Source organism: Solenopsis invicta, chromosome 7, assembly GCF_016802725.1.
Source record: "Solenopsis invicta isolate M01_SB chromosome 7, UNIL_Sinv_3.0, whole genome shotgun sequence".
NCBI lineage: Eukaryota > Metazoa > Arthropoda > Insecta > Hymenoptera > Formicidae > Solenopsis > Solenopsis invicta.
In genome coordinates, this window is record NC_052670.1 from 43804 (window position 1) to 66502 (window position 22699).

A 22699-nucleotide genomic window follows, 5' to 3' on the forward strand; every position below is an offset into this window, starting at 1 on the left:
CACATTCCGGAGAACATCCGCCGATATACGCGTGCGAGTGTATTAATATACATAAATATAATATGTAAAAATATTTTTTTCATAAATTATAAATTAATCAGTTGCAATGATCGAATGTAAAATATAGAATATAATATGATAAAACAATAATCTTTTACAGCACATGCCCTTTTTTAAAATACAGATCTAGCTAATCTAATAAGAACTTATTCCGAGCGTCTTTATTAATATAATATATACAGTACAAAAAATAAAAAAGAAAGAAGATTGAGAAATTAAACAATTAAGATTAATTTTTTTCAAATCTTGACTCTTAAAAATAAATTTACGCTTTCTGTCCTTCGATGCACCGTTTGCTCAAACTCGACGTCGTTTCAACATATCGAAAAATTTGGAAAATGCACAAATATATTGTTTAACTGACTTTGCCTGACGTACATACACATAACTATACTTAAAAATTATTACAGATGTAAACAAGTTGTATCTTGTGAATTCGTGTAAATGTTAATCCATTAATGTTAATGTATTAATGAGACAATGAGACCTAATCCACAGACAAATATTAAACGATATACTATTAAAAAGTTAACACTTTCAAATTTTACTTTATCATGTGAATTTTCGACAGCCCATTGGCCTATTGAGAAATATGGTTGCGTTTTTTTTTTCTTTTTTTACCAATATCACAATTATTCTGTTATAATCTATATACATTCTAATATTTATTTGATAAAACTTGTATAATACTAGACGTACGCCATTTTCTTTCCATTCTTCTCCGAAAAATGGCACTTATTGCGAGAAAAGGGGTCAAACCGAGATGATCGTGTTGATCTCGAGCTAATTTTCTGATGACGCGGATGAAACAAATCCTCCACAGACATTCGATTATCTTTGGTACATTTTTTTCAGTTTTTCATTTTTTTTTTTTTTCAAGGAGGTAGATAATATAGAATTGTCTTTTTCTCTCTATCGTACGAGAACTCGATTTATGGAACGATTACGCGCGCACGATTACAATATTGAGTGCATTTCGTCTCGGCATTCTGAAATTCCCAATCAGGGAAGAATGACAAAGAATCGCTCCATTTGAAATTACATGTTCGCACGATTGATGGCTCGCCACGCCAGATCTAAAAACGAAGATGCAAAAAGAGATCACGCTGAGTAGAAAAGTTGCTGGCAATGAAGAGCGTTCTACAAGATAGAGCAATAGAGTTTGAAAAATTCGTGCGTGTGAGTGCCGCATTTACCCTTTCGCTCCGAAAGGTCACTATAGTGGCCACTCGCGATTTTACCAATGTAATATAAGAAATATTGTACATTTATAATAAAATGTCAATACTATTATATTCCCATTTATATTGAAAATATTTTATCTTGTTTCTTTTTTTTTGTGACGACACCCCCCTTTTTCCCGCCCCCTTTTTCCCGCCCCCCCTCTCTCTCTCTCTCTCTCTCTCTCTCTCTCGTAGCCGATTGCGAATCGTGTCTTACGCGTTGTGTAATGCGCGGACCCACCTAAAACCACGTACCACAACGATAGTACAACGTAGTGGCAGTCAATGCTATTGAGCTCTATTACTATACTGGAATGAGCTTTCCTATATTAAACTATAGAAAATTACGCAGATGGAGAAAAGGACATAAAAAATGTGTCTCTCTGTCTCCTTTGTACAAGTACTATCTCATCACGTCGAATCCAATCAAATACCGATCGGTAAATCCTTGAAAAGGATAGCAGTACCATTGCATGACTATACTTGTTTAGAATATCCTTGGGATACCCCCATTACTCGAAAGCTCACTCCAAGTATATCATTAAGCTCGATGGTCGCAATGCTGCCATCGCGAAAGGATCAATTTGCGCGCGATAGTGTAACGTTAGATCGATTCGATCGCGTGCATTCCAACGAATATTCTGATAATTATATTAATCACCAGAAACTATAAACAGCGGCGGCGGTGGTGGTGGCGGAGGCGGTGGTGGTGGTGGTGGTGGCGATGGCGATGGCGATGGCGGCGGCGGCGGCGGCAGCGACGCTGGCGACGACAGCGAGAACTTGCCTAACGTTACGGTCACCACAGGATTATTTATGTAAATATTATCGTACAAGTTTGAAAAACAATTGATCAATATATGATCGTACCGGTTCCTCCGGCTCAACATTGAATAAACTTCTTAACTTTGGTACAAGATCAACGTGCCCACGGAAATATACGTGTCTATAAATCTACGCTTATCTACATGATATGAAGCTTCGAAAGCTCGCTCGAACACCGCGAGTTCTCGTTTCATCGTCCGTGTGTATATAATAGTAATAATTGGTTGATAAAATAATGTGTGTATGCGTGTATTGTACAACTTTTACAACTTTCTTAGTTCCAGGACTTGGTCACGGGAAGAGAGCGCGAGATACGAGCGACGCCCGAGCGTTTCACCGCGACAGATCTCGCGCGGCGGTGCGATTCTCCGTAGTCTGAAAAGAACTAGAGACTAATTTGTAGAGATTAGTAGAAACATTAGCGAATCGCCGGGGCGAGGGCGGTGTCCTTTTGTAGAGTTATGCTCCGAAAATTCACTGTGACTATTGAAAATCTATAGTTTACGTTACATATGTATATGTAATATAGATTTTCAGTACTCTTTGTGAGTGAATAACGTGCAATGTACCTTAGGTCTGACAACGCTTTCTGATAATGTATGCGTGTGAGAGAAATTTTTAAATTCGGTACGAAAAACGCTTTTTGCTGTCGCGTTTAAAAACTGAAATTTATATTTGGAATAAAGTTCGTTACGCAACACTTAATTTCTTTCTCTCACATACGGATAAATAAAAATTAAGTAATAAGCTCTTCGATTAGAAAGTCGCGCATTTAATGAGCCAAGGAAAGGTGAATCACACAGCCCGACGAAGAAAAAAAAGAATCACAGCGATATATAACAATGCTAACGCAAACTTTGTATACTTGTAAAATGCGAAAGTGTATAAATCCGACGCGCGATGCGATTATGCGAAAATGGTTCGATAGAGAGTGTAGAGCATCGTGTCGATGAAAGGTATCTCAAAATCCGATTTTGCGCGATGTGCTTTCGCCTACCGGAAGTTCCGTGCGCGTTACGACTTGCGCACGACCTACCGAAAAGCGCGCTGCGTAGAACCGAGATTCCGTCATCTTGAATCCATTCGAGATGATCCTTCTGGAAACTCCTTTTCTTGTAGAAAAAAAAGGACCTTCTCCTCTTATATCTTTCGTGGAATCAAGTCGCTCGCCATTGTATCTCTCGACTTGTGTCTCTCGGATTCATCTTTCCGCTCGAAGAAAAGGAAAGTTCAAAGATCCTAAGGCGTGGGTGCGCTACGCGGGTATTATTATTACGATTATTATTATTGGTGCTGATTCTCGTCGTTTTCGTCCTGCGATATGATGCTCGACCTGTTGGAATGCACGTCGAGATCCATTGCGAAGGGTTTCGTCGAATTGCCGAGAAGCACCTGCGTGCTCTGGCCGTCGTCGATACTTAGCGAACACTCCAACGAGCTGTCACTGAAAGTACAGAAACAAATTTCTACTCGTCACTAGCGCCTTCGCGGATCGTCCCGGGTTGGACACGTGGTTAACTCGCTTTGACAATCGGTAGCCGATTGGTTTACCTGACGATACTGGCGCGGTCGACCGAGTTACCGCTGCCGCCGCCGCCGCCGCCGCCTCCGGTCGTCGACGCCGTACAATTTTCGCCGTTGCACGCTCGTTCGCCATTGCTGCTGCAAGAGGAGGTTCTGGTACTGGTGCCAGTTGTGGCGGCAGTGACAGTGGTAGTGGCAGTGGCAGTAGCAGTGGCGGCGACAGCCGCTGCCATCGCCGCTGCCGCCGCTGCCTCCCGCATGGACGCCCGTCTAGACTCCTCGTGGCACTCGCACTTGCACTCTTCCGGTTGCACGTAATTGTAACCGCCGCTGATAGTCTTCGCGATCTCCTCCTCTGGCCGCGGTATCGTCTGTATCCGTTTTGGTGCTTTTCGCTTTTCAGGTATCTCTTCAAAGTTGATCCAGTTGCTTGGTCTTGTTGCTGATGTTGCTGATGCTGCCGCTGCTGTTGCTGTTGCTGTCACTGCTGCTGATATTGACGATGACGATGACGATGAAGCTGTTGCTGCTGCTGTTGCTGCTGCTGCTGCTGCTGCTGCTGATGCTCTCGGTGGCAGTGGAGGTGGACTAGGTGATTTTCCTTGATTAACGGTTTTGCGGCCACCGTCCGGCGGCACCTTGCCCGCAAATTCTGTGAATGTATTCGCTGTACTGGCGTGTTGCCGACGCGGGCTTTTGAGCTTGAAACTATCCTCTCGCGGCAGAGAAATCTTCATCCGTTCCACGCGCCGCTCATCTAACGATGTCTGCATCACAAATTCATCCAGCAGAGTCGGGTTTATCGGCGTGGTTGAACGCGGTCTCTCAATAGGGATCGTTCTGTTAATTAAAATATTAATCACAAATTATTAAATACCCTTAAATAGTTCCATGTGCAATTTTTTACATTACTATAACTTTTTACACTATATAATGTAATTATAATTACAATAATTTTATAATATAATTTGAAGATTTGGACTGACATTTAAAAAAAAAGAGGATGCTATACTGACAGGAATTACCAACACATTACGGTGTTCATTAATTTTCAAATTAGCTCTACAGGTCACAAAACCCTTTTGCAGAATAAAAGTACGTACCAAAACAAAGTGCGGGCTGATAAATTTTACGAGAAAATCGAACAAAAAGTTTAAAATTTAGTTAATTTCGACTCATGAATCTGTCAACCAAGGTTAACTTTTGTCATTTACTAACATTTTATAGCTCGTATGTATGAAATGAGATCAGGCCGCGAACAACACTGACTGTGTGTCCTTCCAGTCAGAAGCCTACCAAAAAAAATTTAACAAATGTAAACAATTGTACGTGTACAAATTTCGCTTAGCGCACGTAAACAACGACAAGCAGAGCAGTAACTGTAGTTGATAGGTCTTTTCACAGATGGCGAAATAATCGAAAAATACACGTCTATGCGTTGGACAAAGAGCGATAACCTGATCTTCCTCGAAAAATAATCTGCAGTGCCAACGTCGAGGAACTTCTTCGGTCACTATAACATCCTCTTAACTATCCATGTAGATACGATTTACAGGTTTACAGAGATATTCTTTTTTGCATTATTCTCAACATGAGAGTGCACGAAAGTTTTGAAAGAGTACCTGCTACCCATGGGTCGTAAATTTTCAACGTCCCGAATATCTTTATACTTTTAATTAAATTACTTAAAGTATCGAAAATCGACATTTTGGAAAAAATCAGCAAATCATGATTTTACAACTGATTTGCTGATTTTTCAAAAATGTTGATTTTCGATATTTTAAGTTATTCAACTTTTTAAAGCGATTTATATCGTACTTTTTTCCGTTCGTCTTTGGACTCTTTAGAGTCAACTAAAAGACTCTTCTGGTTTTTGTTTTAAGTTAAAATTAAAAATTTTGAAATTTTTTAATTCAAAGTACTCATTTTTTGCACATTTTTATAACACAATTTCTTTAAACAATTTTATAATTACTTGAGAATGAAATATTTTTTATTCGGGTCTCGTTTTATATCGTCTTTCAGTGTGACAAAGTTACAGAGTTCCATAGACTCGTGAGTAGCGAGGAAGGTAACCAAAAACAAGGGTAGCAAGCTAGAGTTAATATCGTGTATCGTGACATGAAAGGTTTCATTTGAATTACCTTACTTCCTGAAGTCGCTGTTTAACCGGTAGAATAGGTACAGCGACACTTTTTTCCATTGGCAGCGTCGTCGGTACGTAGGGAAGATCTTCCTCAAAGCTCTCCTCATAGAAGAGACCCTTTCGTTCGTCCGGCAGCTCTTCAGCCAGTTTTTCGACCTTATTGCGAATAAACTCAATCTCCGAATCTCTCTCGGATTCAGAGCTGTTGTGATCCAAATCGGATATAACACTAGGCGTTTTTACCAAATTTTCCTGTTCCAGCTTGCTGATCTTGTCATCGAGAAGATCAAGTCTTTTAGTTTCTTGGACAAGTCGGCAAGATTCTCCCGAGCTTATCTTTTTCTGCTGCATCACTACATCGTCGGATAATTCTGATAGCTGTTGTTGTTGCTGCTGCTGCTGCTGCTGCTGCTGCTGCTGCTGCTGCTGCTGCTGCTGCTGCTGCTGCTGCTGCTGCTGCTGCTGCTGCTGCTGCTGCTGCTGCTGCTGATGATGATGATGATGAGTCTCTTTGCTTTTTCTTTTCGGCTTCGTTATGTCCGGCCTTTTGCCATCAGATTCTTTCGATGAGCCACCGGATGACGTTCGCGAGTCTGTCGATTTAATTTCTACTTTAATATCTGGTTTTGTCGTAGTCGATGACTTGACCGGTGGCGGCGGAGTTTCCATTTTGTTAGCTTGCGCGCTAATCTTCGAGTCCCTCGTTGAACTTTTTAGTACATGCGAATCTTTCGACACGCTCTGCGGAAGCTGATTATCCTTGGTTGAGCTTCCGAACGCAGTCTGCGTCGCCATAATTGTCTCTATCTGCGCTTCGGCCCTAATTTTAGCGACGTTTATCGAAGACGATGGTGTCGGATGGTGCTCGATCGAAACCTCTGTGATTATGCTGCCGGTATGCGGCCCCTCGGAATCGTACTCGTCCAACAGTTTCGTTGGCGTTTCCAATGGTATCGAAACGCTCTCCGACGGCAATGCTTCCTCGTAATTTCTGTCATCGGCGTGCAAACTAATAAAGATGGAATCTTCTTGACGATTCCTCTCTTTCTCCGTGTTGAATGTAAATTCTACATGACCGATGCTCTCCAGAGATGGCTGTTCGTCCCCACTGGCAACTTCGAAGTCGCACGAGGCTGCAATCGCCTCATCGTAGCTCTTCTTCCTCTCACGTTTTTTAAACAAGCTCAACGTAGATGAAAACATTCCCTTAGCTTTCGAGTCCTTCTTCATCGAACCCTTGTCGACGGAAACCCTCTCGCGTGACTTTGAACGACTTCTCAGGCTTTCCGTAGTGTCCTTCAATTTCGATGTTAAACTCCGTCGTGGCTTTGTGCTGGGCGATGGTGATTCCGGACTTAATACGCTGCCATCGGTTCTAGCCTATTTAATCGCAAATTAACGATATAATCATCAACGTAAGATTATAGTTTTTCCATCAAATTTTCTTAAATAATCTTAATTTTCTGAAACTTCTTACAAACAATTACAAAAATTACCTCTGAAAATAAAAAATATATACTGCATACTGAACAAATTAATCATATACTTTTCAACAAATTCAACTTGTTAGTGTATTATTTTTTAACAAGCAAACAGATTGTTAGATATAGAAAGATCAAAGCATTTTAAATCAAGAAAAAAAAAGCATTTTTAAGGAGGGAACCTAGTGTAAATAATGGTTTTTCTCGATTAAAAAAAAATATAGTAAAATTTATCGAATGTAGACAAACTATACAATAATATTCAATATTTAAACTAATTAAAAAAATTTTTTTGTTGTTGAAAAATTTCAAAATGGCGGCAAAGCAATTGCTTGAAGTTGGCTTCTTGAATTTGCGTCAGCCTACCTACGCCGAAGTCACAAAATTAATGTGAAACAAAAATTTCAAGAAAATTTTGTTAATTTATGTAAAAACGCACAGCATATACTTATATATAATTTTAAAAAATTCATAAAATTGCAAAAACGGCGATATAAACAAAAAAAGCACTTTGAACAATTGTTCATAATTATTGTTTAAAGCAAAATATTAATAATCTAATAGGTATATGCTAAGGCCAGATAGTTGAAAAATAAGCATGTAAAATTTGAAGATAATCGGTCAAGTAGTTTTTGAGTTACATAGGCCGGCGCGCAAAATTTAGCGTTTTAAGAAAAAGGCAATTAAAAGTTGTACTATATACCTACGTGCTCTGGCCGCTAAGACCAATTCACCTTTCTTTGAAATTAACACAAAAGAAAGTTTCTTATAACTTTCTAATGTTTTTTTTTGTATTTTTTAGATAATTTCCTAACAATTTCAGCAAAAAACAGAAAAAGTGAAAAAAATCGAATTTACACTAGGTTCTCCTCTTAAAAAAAAAAATTATAAAATTATACTCTAATGTTTTGAAAAATTTATTCAATATTATTCAATATCGTTACATTTTACACTGGACAAAATAAATCAGATACTTTTAAAAGTAATAGCACAGGTCTACGAAACAGATCCTGACATGTCAAAGCTGTTACAATTAGTCCATGTGAGATTTTTTTCAATAAGGAACAATTAAAATTCCCAACAACCATAATTATGGTAGATAAACGTAATATTATTATAATACCGAGCGCGCAGTGTCCCCTTTTTTCTCGCTGTCGAAAACGAAAAATCAAATCGAAATGAAACACTATACATGTATTACAACGTCCTGAAAAACCTAGAAATCATTGTGTTTGACCTTAATAAATTTATTTTTCTTAAAATTGTGATATGATACTGTGATAGCCAACTGAACGACAAATTCGTCTTCGTTCACGCAAAAATACATTAGAAACGACTCATAGTCACACTCTGATAACAAACCTGTTCGTAAACCTGTGCTGTTACTTCTAATAATGTATTATCTTTAGAACAACAAATTCTAATACAAAATGTAACAATGTCGAGTAATTTTTACAAAGAACCTTAGCACTTTTTTTATTATTTCTTGTTTTCTTTAATTAAATACTTTGTAATGCTGTGATTTTCTTGTATCTAATAACCTGTTTGCTTGTTAAAAAAATATTCACACCAATAAATTTATCTATTGAAAGGTGTATAATTTATTATATATCCGTGTTTCGCATTCAACTGAATATAAACTCTTTAACTAATGTAAAAAGAAATAATTAGATTAGACTTCTTGTAACTCCCACAAAATAGAACTTGTGAATTTCTTACGATCGCGCAATTGCCATGAGAGTAGTAGTCTCAACGAATACGAAACAAGGAATTAAATAAAAGCGAATGAAATAATTATGTATACCGAGGGATTAAATTTCGTTGAAGATGGCCTGAAAGAGGCTCAAACGTACAAAAATGTAATTCAATCAAATCAATGTAATAATTAAAAGATTAATTGAATTGTTAAAGATTTACGCAAAAATAACAGCGTTTGCCATTGAATTTAATTAATGTTTATAATTTATTTTATCCCCTAGTACACTGTATGTATTGAGGATTACGCTATTTTCACATAATTAATAAGAATTGTCAAAATTATCTAATATATCTCAAATTTTTTTTTAGACTAACGAATATAATTAATCTTTCTTCTTTTCTTTTTTAAAAACCGCAAAATTTTTCGTAGCTTAAATTGTTATTATTCATATACCTTAAACAACGAAGTAAAGCTACTTTTTCTAGAGACAGACGACGGACTGGGCGTTCGCGAACCTTCAAGATCACGAACTTTTTGATGTCTCGGTAACTTGGGACTTCCGGTGAGACTACTCGTCGTAGGTGTTGTCTGTACAATTTCCTTAAAGTTTTGAGATTTCTTCCTTTTGTCATTAAAATCAAGTGTCGCGGGTTTCTGAACTTCCTGGTTTTGAATCTTTGTTGATTGGCATTGCTGCTGCTGTTGCTTACGTTGTTGATGCTGTTGTGCTTGCAACGTTGATCCTTGTTGTTCACCGAATTTTTTGATAATTGGTACCTGTATCCGGAATACAATAAGATAAATGATACAATATATTTATCCTGCATTAATCTCATACCATAGTCTCACATTTGAAAGCAAATATTCACATGCACCTCTTATTAAAAAAATTTTAACGATATTTTAACGATAATTAAATGCCTCGCATGATGCACTTGAGAAAAAACGTCATTTTATTTAAATTTGTAATATGTTGTAATTCTCTTATCTCTGATAAAAAGATTCTTCATCAATCTTAATTTACAAAACATTTCTTTGTCTAATTTCTGAGTTAAATGCATTGAATGCGATGTGTTTTATGAGATCCATTTGTATACAAATACGTACCTACATGAATTTGCACTCGTGTGCCTACTTATGCGTGTACAGATGCATACACGCACGCACGTGGGTGAGATTGAGTGTGGTGGGGGGAGAGGGAGGAGGTGGAGAAGAGGGTGGAGGTAAATGCGAGTGCGAGCGCGAGCGCAAGTGTGTGTGTGTGTGTGTGTGTGTGTGTGTGTGTGTGTGTGTGTGTGTGTGTGTGTGTGTGTGTGTGTGTGAGTGGGTGGGTGAATGAGTTGGTGGATGAGTGTAGATTTGAGAGAGAAAAGGTGGAAGAGAAGAAACATGTATATGTATATGGAGTAAATAGAAAGCTTCACAAAAAGAAGTAGAAAACTGGTCACATGTTTGGTTTCTCGTCTCATTGAGTCCAACAATAGTTTCATATAGTCTATATCGATATGCATCTGTAACAGGCTCTATTCTCCATGGAGCTTTGGTCCCAAAAACCAATTGGAAGAGTGAGTCATGTGACCAGTTTGCCACTCTTTTCGAGTATTGAACGATATTAAATTTAAAATCCAGTTGTATTGAATTTATCTGAGAGAGATATCTGATATGAAAAATAATATTATGTTATACATGTATAACAAAAATACAAACTTAACAAGCAAAACCAACCTCTATGTTAACTTTTTCCAAAAATCTTTTAGTGATTTCCACTTCTCGTTTAAAGATTTCTTTCCTTTCCTCACGACCGCGTCTTCTAGGCTTGTCCAACGGATCCGGCTTGAGATTACCACCTACTATAGGCACTTTAATACTCTCAGGAATCAATGCTTTTGTGGTATCGGCTTCCCGCTTCAGGAGTATCTTCTCGAGATCGTCAGTCTCCGGCTTCGACGGCTCTATCAGATTGTCAACTAGCGTCGGCTTGCTTCCGCAGAACGACGTCTCTAGTAAACACTTGTGAGGACTGGGGGATCTAAAAAAATCACAATGCACACGATCTTTCGTCAACAATTAAATCGTACATACGTACATTTGAGTTACTCTTTTTCATATACATATGTATGTATATCAAAATATACTTTTTCATATACATATGTATGTATATATATATATATATATATATATATATATATATAAAATTCTAGTTGTATAATTTTCCTCAAAGTCCTTCTCCTTTTTTATTAACAAACCTTTAAGGAAATTCAAAGAAAATAATCAGAAAATTAAGCATCATGACGCTAGTTTTATTTGTTGATTAATTTGTAACGTCGATGTAACAATTATAACACTTGAATTTGTGTCATATGACTTGTGCGTAGGCAGAATCACGGGCGGAAACATAACGCTTGCGACGCGGTACAGTCAATCAAAGTTGGATCGAGTTTAACTTTTTCAGCGCGGTAAAATGCGACAAAGATTTGTATTGGGTTTAGCGCCAATTTCCACCGCGCGCACGCGCGACGAAAGCGTTATGCCTGTATACGGCTGTATCAGACTAAAGATCGAGATTAAGATTAGATTGAAATTTAGCCAATTTGAAGAAAGAAAATCAATCTCAAGTTTAGCGAAGTATGCTTTAATTAATGAAATTCCAATCCAATCTTAATCTAGTCTAATACAAGGAAGGAAATTTTTCAAGGTGTTAAATAATGCGTATATTAGCGTCAATATTAGCTTAATATTTTGCATTTTGCATTCCTTGCCTGGAAGAAGTCGCTGACATGACCGAGAGCTTTCCAGAGACGCCAGAGCCTTGACTACCGACCGACGACAGCCTAGACGTTCTACCGCTGATGTTGAGCAAACATATCTCCGAGCAATTACTGTCCTTGCGTTCACGATCCTGTCCCGGCTGCTTGCCGCTGTAATCCGATTGGGATCCGTCGACCTCCTTCCGTTTCCGTCTTTTGGACTCTCGTTTGCGGTCCTGTTCGTGAACTGGATCCTGTAAATCTAGCTCCTCCGTAGAAGATCTGAGATCTTGGGCATCCTCCTTGTAGCCCAACGTCAGCTTGCAACCGGCCGGAGGTTCCGTACCTAAAAATTTACATCACCATTTTTAGATTTTTCCTTTCTTCAAAGTGTATAGCATACCCTCCACTTTTTAAATTTACCTACATGTAAAATAATAAAAAGGTAACGAAACATTTCTCTTTTTTCGTACATTTGACTTTTGTCCAAATACTTAACGTCCGCGCGTAATAACCATCTCTAACGTTCGAACAATTTCACAAATCTATTATGCGTCGCGTCCTCTCGCGCTTTTTATCAAATGTGTAACAAATTCAACTATATTGCAATTATCAATAAAAATAATAGAATGACAGAACTATCTAAGACTACTATCAATTGACAAATTCGAATAAAAAATATTTATAACGCTCGTTTATCTAAGTTAGCTCATTAATTACAAAAAAAATACATAATTATCTAATGTTATCTAAACCTATTACACTAATTAAAAATCGTGTATTCAAAAATTAAAATATAATTACACATAGAGTTGATATTAAATTTGTTCATCTGGCATATTTGCTCTCTCTCTCTCTCTCTCTCTCTCTCTCTCTCTCTCTCTCTCTCTCATGCTTAACAAACAACTATGAAAATGCTAAGTAGCTATGTAAATAAAATGCGAATATTCTTCTAAATTACTTAGTAACCCAATTTACCTGGAAAAAATTTGAGTCGATTCCTATGTTTTCTTTGAGAAATTATTATGTCTTATTAATCCAATCTATATATATATAATAAACATGCCGTTACTGGCAGGACGGCAAGACTCACGTTTTGTCAGTAATTATACAGACATTAACTAAATCATTATTAACTCTGAAATCGGTGATTATTTCCCAACTTGATTTATATCCAAAAATATGTATACTCTCAGATAGCACAAGACATCCTATGGACATCCGTTTTAGGTCCACACGTCCATGGACATAAAATGGACATTTATCGTATGTCCAATTTTGGACGTCTGTTAATGGCCAATTTTTGGACGTCCATAGAATATTCGTATTTGGATGTCAATCGGGAAGCGCACTATTACCGCGCAGGTATAATGTTTCATGCGTCTTTTGTCGCAAATACAAAATATGTTTACATTTGGACATTTTTTAAATGTCCATCTTATTTAAAAAATTTTCTAAGTCTGCTCGCGATGTGTTGATTTCGCTGCAAACTTAACAATTTTTTTACGAAAAATTTATTGATAAATTTTTTGATAAATATTTATTTTAATATTGTAAAAAAGCGTTTTCATAACGTTAAATAAAATAACAATGTTTTCTAAAGTGATAAAAATCGAGAATTTTTCTTAAGAATTTTTTCCGGAAAATTCCAAGCAGTCATCCATCCAAGTCGTAATTGTAAAAAAAATATAATTTTATATGTCCTTATATAAATAATATGCTTTAATTATATATGTTTCATTTTTTCAATAACATATATTCACTCGATATACATGTGTTAACACAAAGTGTTCACAGATCACCATCAGGCATCAGTTCATAGCGGACTTACAGGTCAAGCAACGTTCAGCGAGATTACGACTTGGATAAGTGGCTGCTTGAAAATTTTTGAAAAAAAATTCTTGAGAAAAATTTCAAACTTTTTTTTACTTTAAGTAACATTTTTATTTTAGTTAACATTAAGAAAACGGTTTTTTACAATATTAAAATAAATTTTTATAAATACATTTTTTTTGGAAGGGTACTAAAAATTATATCCATTTTAGGTCCTTTTGAATGTCTAATGGACGTCCCGCTGAACGTTCTATGGACGTCCAACAGATTTACAAACGTTCCTTGAATGGACGTCCATCGGGCCATTAATTGAGCATCCATTGGACGTCCCAATGTCCACGGACGGGCGTTCGATGGATGTTCGATGGACGTCCATGTGCTATCTGGGCTGTATACATTAACTCATTTGATACTATCAATTTTAATTCTGTGCTTCAATTTTCTACCGTTATATTATCAATATGACCCAAAAAGACGGAATCGATCTAAAGTTAAATATCTTTTAGAAATATATTCAGTTGTTTTTTTCGAAGGTTGATATTTCTATAATTTTGAAGATTAAGCAATTTACTTGACAGATTTGAGTGTGTTAAGATAATCTGTTCGTTTCGTACATATAAAGAATAACGTTAATCAGCAAATAATTTTTAAATAATAATGATCAAAAGTTCGAGAAGTGTGTCGTTAGGTTTTTTTTTTTACATGACTGTGGCATATTTTTTCTTTAAATTAAAATTTTCTAATTCTCAGTATGTTATTTAAGAAGCTTATTTTATCTCAATTTTTCCAACAAATACATATATTTTTTTTTTAATGATGTTCCTAAATTTTTTTTCTTTTTTTTAAGTATCTCTTTTATTGGTACAAGGATATATATATATATATATATATATATATATATATATACATATATGTAGGTACATTTATTTGTTACCATTGTATTTCTTAACGTGAGTAATTCCTTAATGTCGTTTCGATTGACAAAAAATTGCTACAATATGTTCAGTTGAATGAGTTTAACTGAATAATTACAAGCAATTAAAGTTGGATTCCATAACAAAATGGAGTAGTATAATATTCTAGAGATAATACTTCTCAAAAGAATTACCGTTTGATCATCTTTACCGTAAATATCACAATTGTAATTATCGCGCATAGCGCTTGATCATTTCATTCCGATTAAAGTTGTCAAACTAACATGATAGAAAGTTACGTGAATATCGCATTACTTAAATTTTACACGATATAATACAATCGGTGTCTATTGAGCAAAATACAAAGAGAATTGAAATGGAAATGGAAAAACAATCGTTGAATAATTAACAAAAAAGAAAAACAAAGTAATCACCTGCGAGAAGCTCTCGTTCGGGCGATGAATCTCTGGAATTGCTGTCCTCATGATGAGACGAACTGCTGGCCCTACTGATATCAATTCGCGGCGTGCTAGGCGTCTTGAGCGAACTACCAGGCGTTGCCGGTGTGGTGACTTCGACGATACCCGGCATTCGCCCTGTCGTTACCGCCGCCGCTGTCGCCGCCGCCGCAGCTGCCGCCGCTGATTCTCCCTGCATTCAAATTCGTTTCCTGGTTTGTCGTAGATCGTAGCACACTCACACGGGGTTGATTGGTTGATTGGTGGGCTCGAGTCGTGGGCCGGCTTCTCGTAGTGACTCGCAAAACTCACGGACGATCGAGAAAATTAATCCTCAAGATCGGGACACGTACATGATCGGGATTCAAGAGGATCAAGAGAGAGAGAGAGAGAGAGAGAGAGAAAACCGATTTCGAATTAGAGTATTTAGAGGGAGAGCCGAGGGTAGGACTCACGTTTTCCACATCCTCGGATAAGTCTTCAAAGGATGCTATCGGCGCTGGTCCAAGCTTCTTTTGATGAACATTCGGTAATCCTGACGCCATTTTTGAGCGCTCAGACCACGGTGATACTGAAAAAATATATAAAAAGAAATTAATAAACTCGGACGATACTCGTAATAGCACGAAACTTTTAGCAAAGCGTCATCTTGCCCCGCACGCGAGCGATCTTGATTGATTGGTATATGGAAAAAAGGGAAAAAAGGAAAAAAAGAAAAAAGCACGTGTCGTAATCGTCGCCTTGGTTGTTATATGTACATGCTCTCATTCTTGCCATCGTGATAACGGATACGAACGGTTCTCTCAAGTCTTTACGTAATAATACTAACAGGTGTATATCGCGTGACCCTTCTCGCCGCAATTTTTCGCTTGAAACTTGAAATTATTCAAAATAGTTACTTAAAATGATGTTTAATTAAAAAATAATAATAATAATAACAAAAGCATTTGTTATGTTTTTGCCGCTATCTTTAGCTTAATTTTATTTTAAAAAATGAAATTTGTCATAAATACATGCAAATGTTTATTTCTTCTCTTGCTTCACCATTAACAGATATTTCACACTAACATATAATCACACACATATACATGTATTTTATTAAAAATTCTATTAAAAATTATTTATTATACAAGTTATAAAAAAACAAGACAACATCATATACCATACTTGTTTCATTGACTAATTAAAACGCGAGATACATTTTCTTATTTTTATGAAATCTATCGATTCTTCTTTAACACTTATAATTACGTTACATTATCATCATATCATAAAATGAACAAATCCATATTTAAGCGAAGCATTTTAATACATTGATTAAAACATGTACTATTCCCGATATATTCCCGTGCTCTATCTTTATAGTATACATTCATCTTTCATCTAAATAGTATACATTACACTCGCCGGTTTTAAGTATCTAGTCGACTGAAGCGCGCTATCTAAAAGGTATCATCATCGTGTAGAATCACGCAGAATCGTGTAGAAACAAAGTATAAACGTAAATAATTGCAATTGTTAAATATATCAATCTAAAATATAAATGAAAAGTTTAAGCGGCAATCGCATTTTCGCACAATTTATCCGATATTCTCCCTCCACAATGTAATTTTTATTATACAACGTAAAATTTAAAACGTAAGAAAATTGACCGAACCTTACTAACGGTAGAAAAAAAAATTAGATTGAGACATTCTTTAATTTCGTAATGGACAATAATGAAAGCTTAAGTCAAGTTCCTTCGAGTCAATGCTCAACCTAATATCAAACAACTTATTTTATCCATTTGTAGCATAGGCTGACTTTTTCTATCCAGGTTAAGTCAAATACATTCTTCTCTGCCAAAGCACGTTCGAACTTGAGATTAACGCTATTTGCGTTAGCAAACTTGTCAAATTCGAATTAAATGGTTCACATTTATCTTACGCATCCTAGTTACATAAGAAGGAAAATCATTTATAAAATTACTTAAATAAATCTCATAATAATGAATATTTACAATATTTGTAAAAAAATGTTAAAAATGTATTTGTTTAAAACTCAAAGATGCATAATAAAGAGTAAATGCACGACAAACACAAATAAATAAAAATAAATTGATCTAAACTTTTATATATACTTTTGAAAGCTTTGAAGCTTTTTAGAAAGACATGTCAAAAGGTCACCAATACCGACGTACTATTATTTTTTTTATTATATATTTTTTTAGTATAATATCTAAAACTATTATAAAAGCAAAACTTTAGAAACATACGTATTTATACAAACTAGAAAGTTTTCCATAAGATGATACAACACAGTTTTATATCATTTTAAATTTTGTAATTAATCATCAACGAAGAAATGTGATTCGATAAGCGATTTCCTTAAAGCATTAAGTTCTATAAATCGATCAACTGGCTGAAAAACTCGACAAACACAACCTGTCGTTAAAAAGGTCGATCGTTACAACTTGCCGAATTGTCGTACACGTTGACGTATACGTGCACGTGCATGATCGTTGACTGACTGACTGACTGTCCCGAAATCAAACCAAGGGCGAAATTGCACAACCAATCGGGTGAACAACGAGATTTACGCGTCGCATATTTAATACAAATGACAATACTGACAATGAGTACGAGTAGTAGGATAGTCGATACTAGTTATCGTTTGTTCATTCGTTCTAAAACCATTTAAAATTAAAGTGTGTCTATTCAGAGAGAATATACCGGTAACATCGAGAGCCGTCGTGGAGAATCGGATGATTATATCTACTAATCGCTCGATTATCGTACACACTCACTAATAATATATATTATTAAAAGGTTGAGATTAAGTCTAGGGCCGGTATTCATAGACGATTCTTATTTGAAGACCGTCTTAAATAACGTCTTAAAATGCCAACACAACTCTCTGATTGATTGATGACATCTTAAGATGATACTTGAGACAATCATTTTAAATATAAGAATCGACTATAAGTATCGTGTGTAAGCGGACACGTTGTTTCGCTGCAACTGTTAACGAGATTATTCTTCAACATTTGTTAATCTTTGAAAACGGAGATTTACACAAAAAGAAGAAATACAAGCATATATATATATATATATATATATATATATATATATATATATATATATATACACAGAGTGATTATTAATGAATGTCCCTACTTTTTACCATAGGAGCATGATTTACCGATGGATTCGTATTTCTAACATATTATTATATTAGAAATTACAAATGCATGCTTCTATGATAAAAAGTGGGGACATTCATTAATAATCTCCCTGTGTGTGTGTGTGTGTGTGTGTAGGAGAAGAGAGATATAAATGGCACCCACATATTTTTATTTTATTGAATAACTTTGTTTATAATTAATATTTTCTATTAAAACTTGAATGATTACATTCGTCAGAGTGTTATATGACAGATTCTAGACTCAAAGTAATGAAATATTTATTATTTAGGACGTAATTTATAAAAATTTAATGCACTGCATAATCGGTGAAAAAAAAAAGTGGTTGTAATTGTAGTGGTGGCTATCGATAAAAATAATTTTAAAAAATTAGTTTAGTTTAAAAGAAACACAGTACTTTGTTAGAAAATTATATATTTTTAATTTTCCATTGTTTAGAATTTTCCTGATTTAGAATTTTCCTGCGTTCAAAAACTTTAGAAATATCATTAAAAACATTAGAAATTTCATTAAAAATCTTATTTTATCTCTGTTTAACATTAAACAACAAGCAAGCAAAATGATGTCTCTAATGTTTCTAAACATCGCTCTTTAGAATGACAATCGATTTATCGAAGAAATATTTCGAAATAAAAAATTCGCTTACAAAACCATATTAACAAAATTCTATGTTATTGTTTCAACTTTGTATAACTCGAAATGTATATGGCCGAATAAAAAGTTAAATAAGAAAAAAACACTCGAGTGTATGTACCTTCGTGTGATAATACACTCAAGTTTAAGAATAATGAGAAAGTGTATGTAATTAAAGGTTAAAAGTGTAGTTTGAAAAAGTTTACGAGTGCTCAAAAGTAAAAATGCCTTGTAACAATAGTCAGTGATTACGTATTAACATATTAGCACTAAAAAACAGCGGGTTACTAACGAATAACTCTATAAGCAATTGTTAGATTACGTCACCTAATAACGGAAATAATAGGGGTAGCCATATTGTCGACAATAGCCATAATACCCCCCCTCTCCTCTCTCTCTCTCTCTCTCTCTCTGTGTGTGTGTGTGTGTGTGTGTGTGTGTGTGTGTGTGTGTGTGTGTGTGTGTGTGTGTGTGTGTGTGTGTGCGCGCGCGCGCGCGCGCGCGTGTGTGTGTAAAACAATGTAAGCAATTTGTTTTGTTGCAATAATGTCAAAATTTTGTCAATTTTAAAATAAAGCACAAGATTATGTAAAAAAGAGGTCGCGGTTAAATGCGGGCGAATCCGCGCGGTGAATCCAAACAGCTCACGAATATATATATGCATATACACATATGTATATGTATATATTTGCAAATCGAATAATATCTTATAATGTGACGTAGCTGTTATACCTGATGCATCTGGTACAGCGGAACAGGTCGCGTACGTTGTGCAGCCGCTAACAAGGCTCTTCTATTTATAGCGCATCACCTTCAAAGCGCAAATGCGAGTCTACGCATCAAGACGTCTTTCCTCAGGACATCTTCCCGAGAAAGATGTATCATGTCACACGAATCACAAAGTTGTAGACTGTGCATCCAAAATATTAATACAATAATTACCACTTTCCATGATATTTATGTAACATGTAAATTGTTACATCCTACATAATCGAGCTTGAGATATTACGCGTTTATGATTTTTATTTTATTTTGTGGAAAAAATAAAATACCAATAAAATCTAATAAAAGAGAATAATAATCTCAAAATATAATAAAAAGTAATCCTACAACTCGTCAAGTATTCTGTGGACCTCGATTAATAATTATTGTCAATGTATTATTGGTCGCGTCACGTAAGCACAGACAAGATTTATCGCAATATCTAAATAAGGTAAAGATATATTGCGAGAGATTAATTTTTTCCTCGTGTATCGGTATATCGTACAGCGAATTTGGCACAAGAAAAAAATCGTATATGATACGATAAACGCAGAGAAGAAAAGTACATAATTTCCAAAACTTAATTATCCAATGTTGTATAGTCTGCGAGCAACGATATGAATCTCTATCTAGGATGTATCCACGCGATTATAAAAGAATAGAGAAGGTAGAAACGCAACGTGGCAAAATTACCACAAGATTTATCTTTTCGTGGCAGAGACTGATTAGTAAGTAAATTATTATTACGCGAATATGCCAGGTTCAATTCATCAGTAAATGCTGTGAAAAACGACGCTCCTTACGCGATCACGCCTATGTCTCGCTGATGATCGATTGTACGAAGTGGTTCGATGTTAGAATGCTTCAAGATATATCTTTCCGAATGAAGGAAGAGAAATAGAGCGTATTCATGTATGTACATCGTCATTGTGAGCGTGTATGTGAGCAGCGATCATAGAATTGTTGCGTTAGAGCACTTCCTGTGGGAATTGCTTTAATTCTCATTGACTCACATTGACTTGTCATTATTCGTTCCATCAACTTGACCCATCTACATATAAATTATTTAGCGTTCCGGCAACCGCTAAATAATTATTCTACTCTCTTTCCTTGCTTTCGCATAAAATTTTTTCATATTCAAATATAATTAATCTTTTAGAGAGGAGGAATTGACGAAACGATCGCCTCGTCTCGCTGCCGTTTGAGAGCCAAGGCTTTGCGCCTTTGTATAATATAAAAGAGAAATGGAAGAATCACGCGTACGTGTCACAGGATTTCGAATAGTACGCGAGAGATGTCGATTTAGCGAGAAACTTGCCCTATTGTTCCAATGAATAATTCCTTGATGAAAAATCAAGCCTTGACCGCGAGCCTTGACCGAGTCGCGAGAATGGCGAGTATTCCACCCCAGTAGAAAACGATCGAAATCACTGTACATATCGAGTCTAATTTTGGTAAGGTCAAATGCCGCGGACAAACGCGAAAATGATTTTTGCGTTTATCGCGAAAGTGACAAGAGGCTGCGAAAAAGAGAAGGGAGAGAGAGAGAGAGAGAGAGAGAGAGAGAGAGACTTGTAAAATCGTTTATCGCGTGGCGGCAGCAACGACAACGTAGTAATTAATATCGCCAACAGCTAATCGACTTGTCAAAATTCACTTTGGTTTCTCACGAGAGAGAACGATATAAATCACACTCACTGAAAAAAGCTTATGAGGGTATGCGTACAGATGTCATCTCATCGTCATCACTAGCGACTTATCGAATTAAGCATCAGTCCCAGTACCAGCACCCCCGTATCAGCATCAGTACTAGCACCAACACCAGCACTAACACTGTAAACACCAGCACCAGCACCAGAATCTCCGCAGCCGCAGCCCCAGCTCCAGAACTCGTGACAGATCTTCACCGCCTGTTTCCACGTCCTCTTCGTCTATCTTTCGCTACATCACTCGCCGACACGCGTGCCACGCTGTCGAGATCGAGCTCTCGTCGAGCCATCGCCGAATCGTTCTCGCCCCCGTCTCTTCGCACAAAGAAAAAAAGCTCGTACTCCTCTCGCGTAGACGGCGTGGACGGCGAGATCGAGACGGCGAAAAAGCGAGACACCCCACGATTCGTGCGCGCGCGCGCGCGCGCACGCTCCAACCAACCACCCCTGACGCCCTACTTTCCTCTCCCAGACTCGACTTGAGCGAGCGCGCTCGCCCTCCTCTTCCTCCTCCTCCTCCACCCTCCTCTTTCTCTTCAAACGTGCACACGCACTATACGTAAGTAACGTACGTACTCGATCGTCCGCGGCGACTCTCGACAAAACCGGAAACGATACGGTACTTACCCTAGTCTGATGTCCTTCATTGTCGCATCTATCGGCCAACCGATCGATCCCCTTTTTCTAGGAGCTACTCCATTTCTGTATTCTACCCTCATGTGTGCCAGGCCCGATCCTCGTTCCGTTTCCTCTCTCACTCTCGCTTTTACTTTTGTCCGTTTGTTCTCTCCACCTACTTACCTTCACACGAACACACACTCCCTCTGTATATATATATATATATATATATATATATATATATATATTTTTTTATATATATTTTTTTTTTTATATATATATATATGTGTGTGTGTGTGTATATATATTAGTGTACATATATGTTATCTTTCCTGTTCTATCTATTCTGTTCCTCTCTTTGTGCCTTTACTCCCGGTCTTGCGCTCTCGCTCTCGCTCTCTCTCTCTCTCTCTCTCTCTCTCTCTCTCTCTCTCTCTCTCTCTCTCTCTCTCTCTCTCTCTCTCTCTCTCGGCCTGGGCCCGCTCTGCTCTAGCGCGACATCCCCGCGCTTCAACAGCTCACATCTTGACCCGTGATCCGCGCCAGCTGTGCTCCTGTAAGGAGACGCGCCTCTCCGTCTACGGCAAGCACCACGACGCCGCGACGCGACGACTCGCGACTCGCCGTGCTCGCGTCCTACTTGTGCTCGAGCAACGTGCAACGTGTCGCGCACGCTCCCTGCAGGGGTGTACTTAGGGGTCGGTCTCTCCAACTCCGATTAAATTTAACAGTAGCCAACTGCGAAACTTAAAACCGATATATAATATCTCCATTCTAATTTTTTTATGATTTCAATTAAAAAATTACTTACTAAATTATTATACTTACCATATACGTACATCAGCGTAAAATTCACGAAAATTCGAGAACTGCAGGATTCTATATG

The 22699-nt window shown here is 36.8% G+C and overlaps 1 protein-coding gene across 7 annotated transcripts; it reads right to left on the reverse strand.

Annotated features, from left to right (window-relative positions):
- Window positions 1–2120: 2120 nt before the first annotated feature.
- Window positions 2121–22488, reverse strand: LOC105202070 (formin-J). 7 transcript variants are annotated; one of them, XM_039451960.1, is made up of 10 exons: window positions 21823–22488; window positions 19457–19634; window positions 15366–15481; window positions 14887–15103; window positions 11718–12051; window positions 10684–10987; window positions 9412–9735; window positions 5777–7158; window positions 3660–4472; window positions 2121–3552 (listed from the first exon to the last, which is right to left on the reverse strand). In XM_039451960.1, the coding sequence occupies exons 3-10, from the start codon at window positions 15453–15455 to the stop codon at window positions 3393–3395; spliced, it is 3624 nt and encodes a 1207-aa protein (XP_039307894.1). In that variant the 5' UTR covers window positions 15456–15481; window positions 19457–19634; window positions 21823–22488; the 3' UTR covers window positions 2121–3392. The 7 variants fall into 7 exon arrangements, with proteins under 7 accessions (XP_039307894.1, XP_039307893.1, XP_039307892.1 ...); XM_039451959.1 differs by lacking the exon at window positions 21823–22488 and adding an exon at window positions 21185–21323; XM_039451958.1 differs by lacking the exon at window positions 19457–19634.
- Between the last annotated feature and the right edge of the window lie 211 nt (window positions 22489–22699).

Excerpts from the sequence above, each read along its gene's own strand:
- LOC105202070 (XM_039451958.1), bottom strand. The coding sequence starts at position 15,455 with ATGGCGTCAGGATTACCGAATGTTCATCAAAAGAAGCTTGGACCAGCG. Across the intron at positions 12,052-14,886 it reads CGAACGAGAGCTTCTCGCAG|GTACGGAACCTCCGGCCGGT; the intron begins GTGATTACTTTG and ends GTAAATTTTTAG. Across the intron at positions 10,988-11,717 it reads ATGTCAGCGACTTCTTCCAG|ATCCCCCAGTCCTCACAAGT; the intron begins GCAAGGAATGCA and ends TGATTTTTTTAG.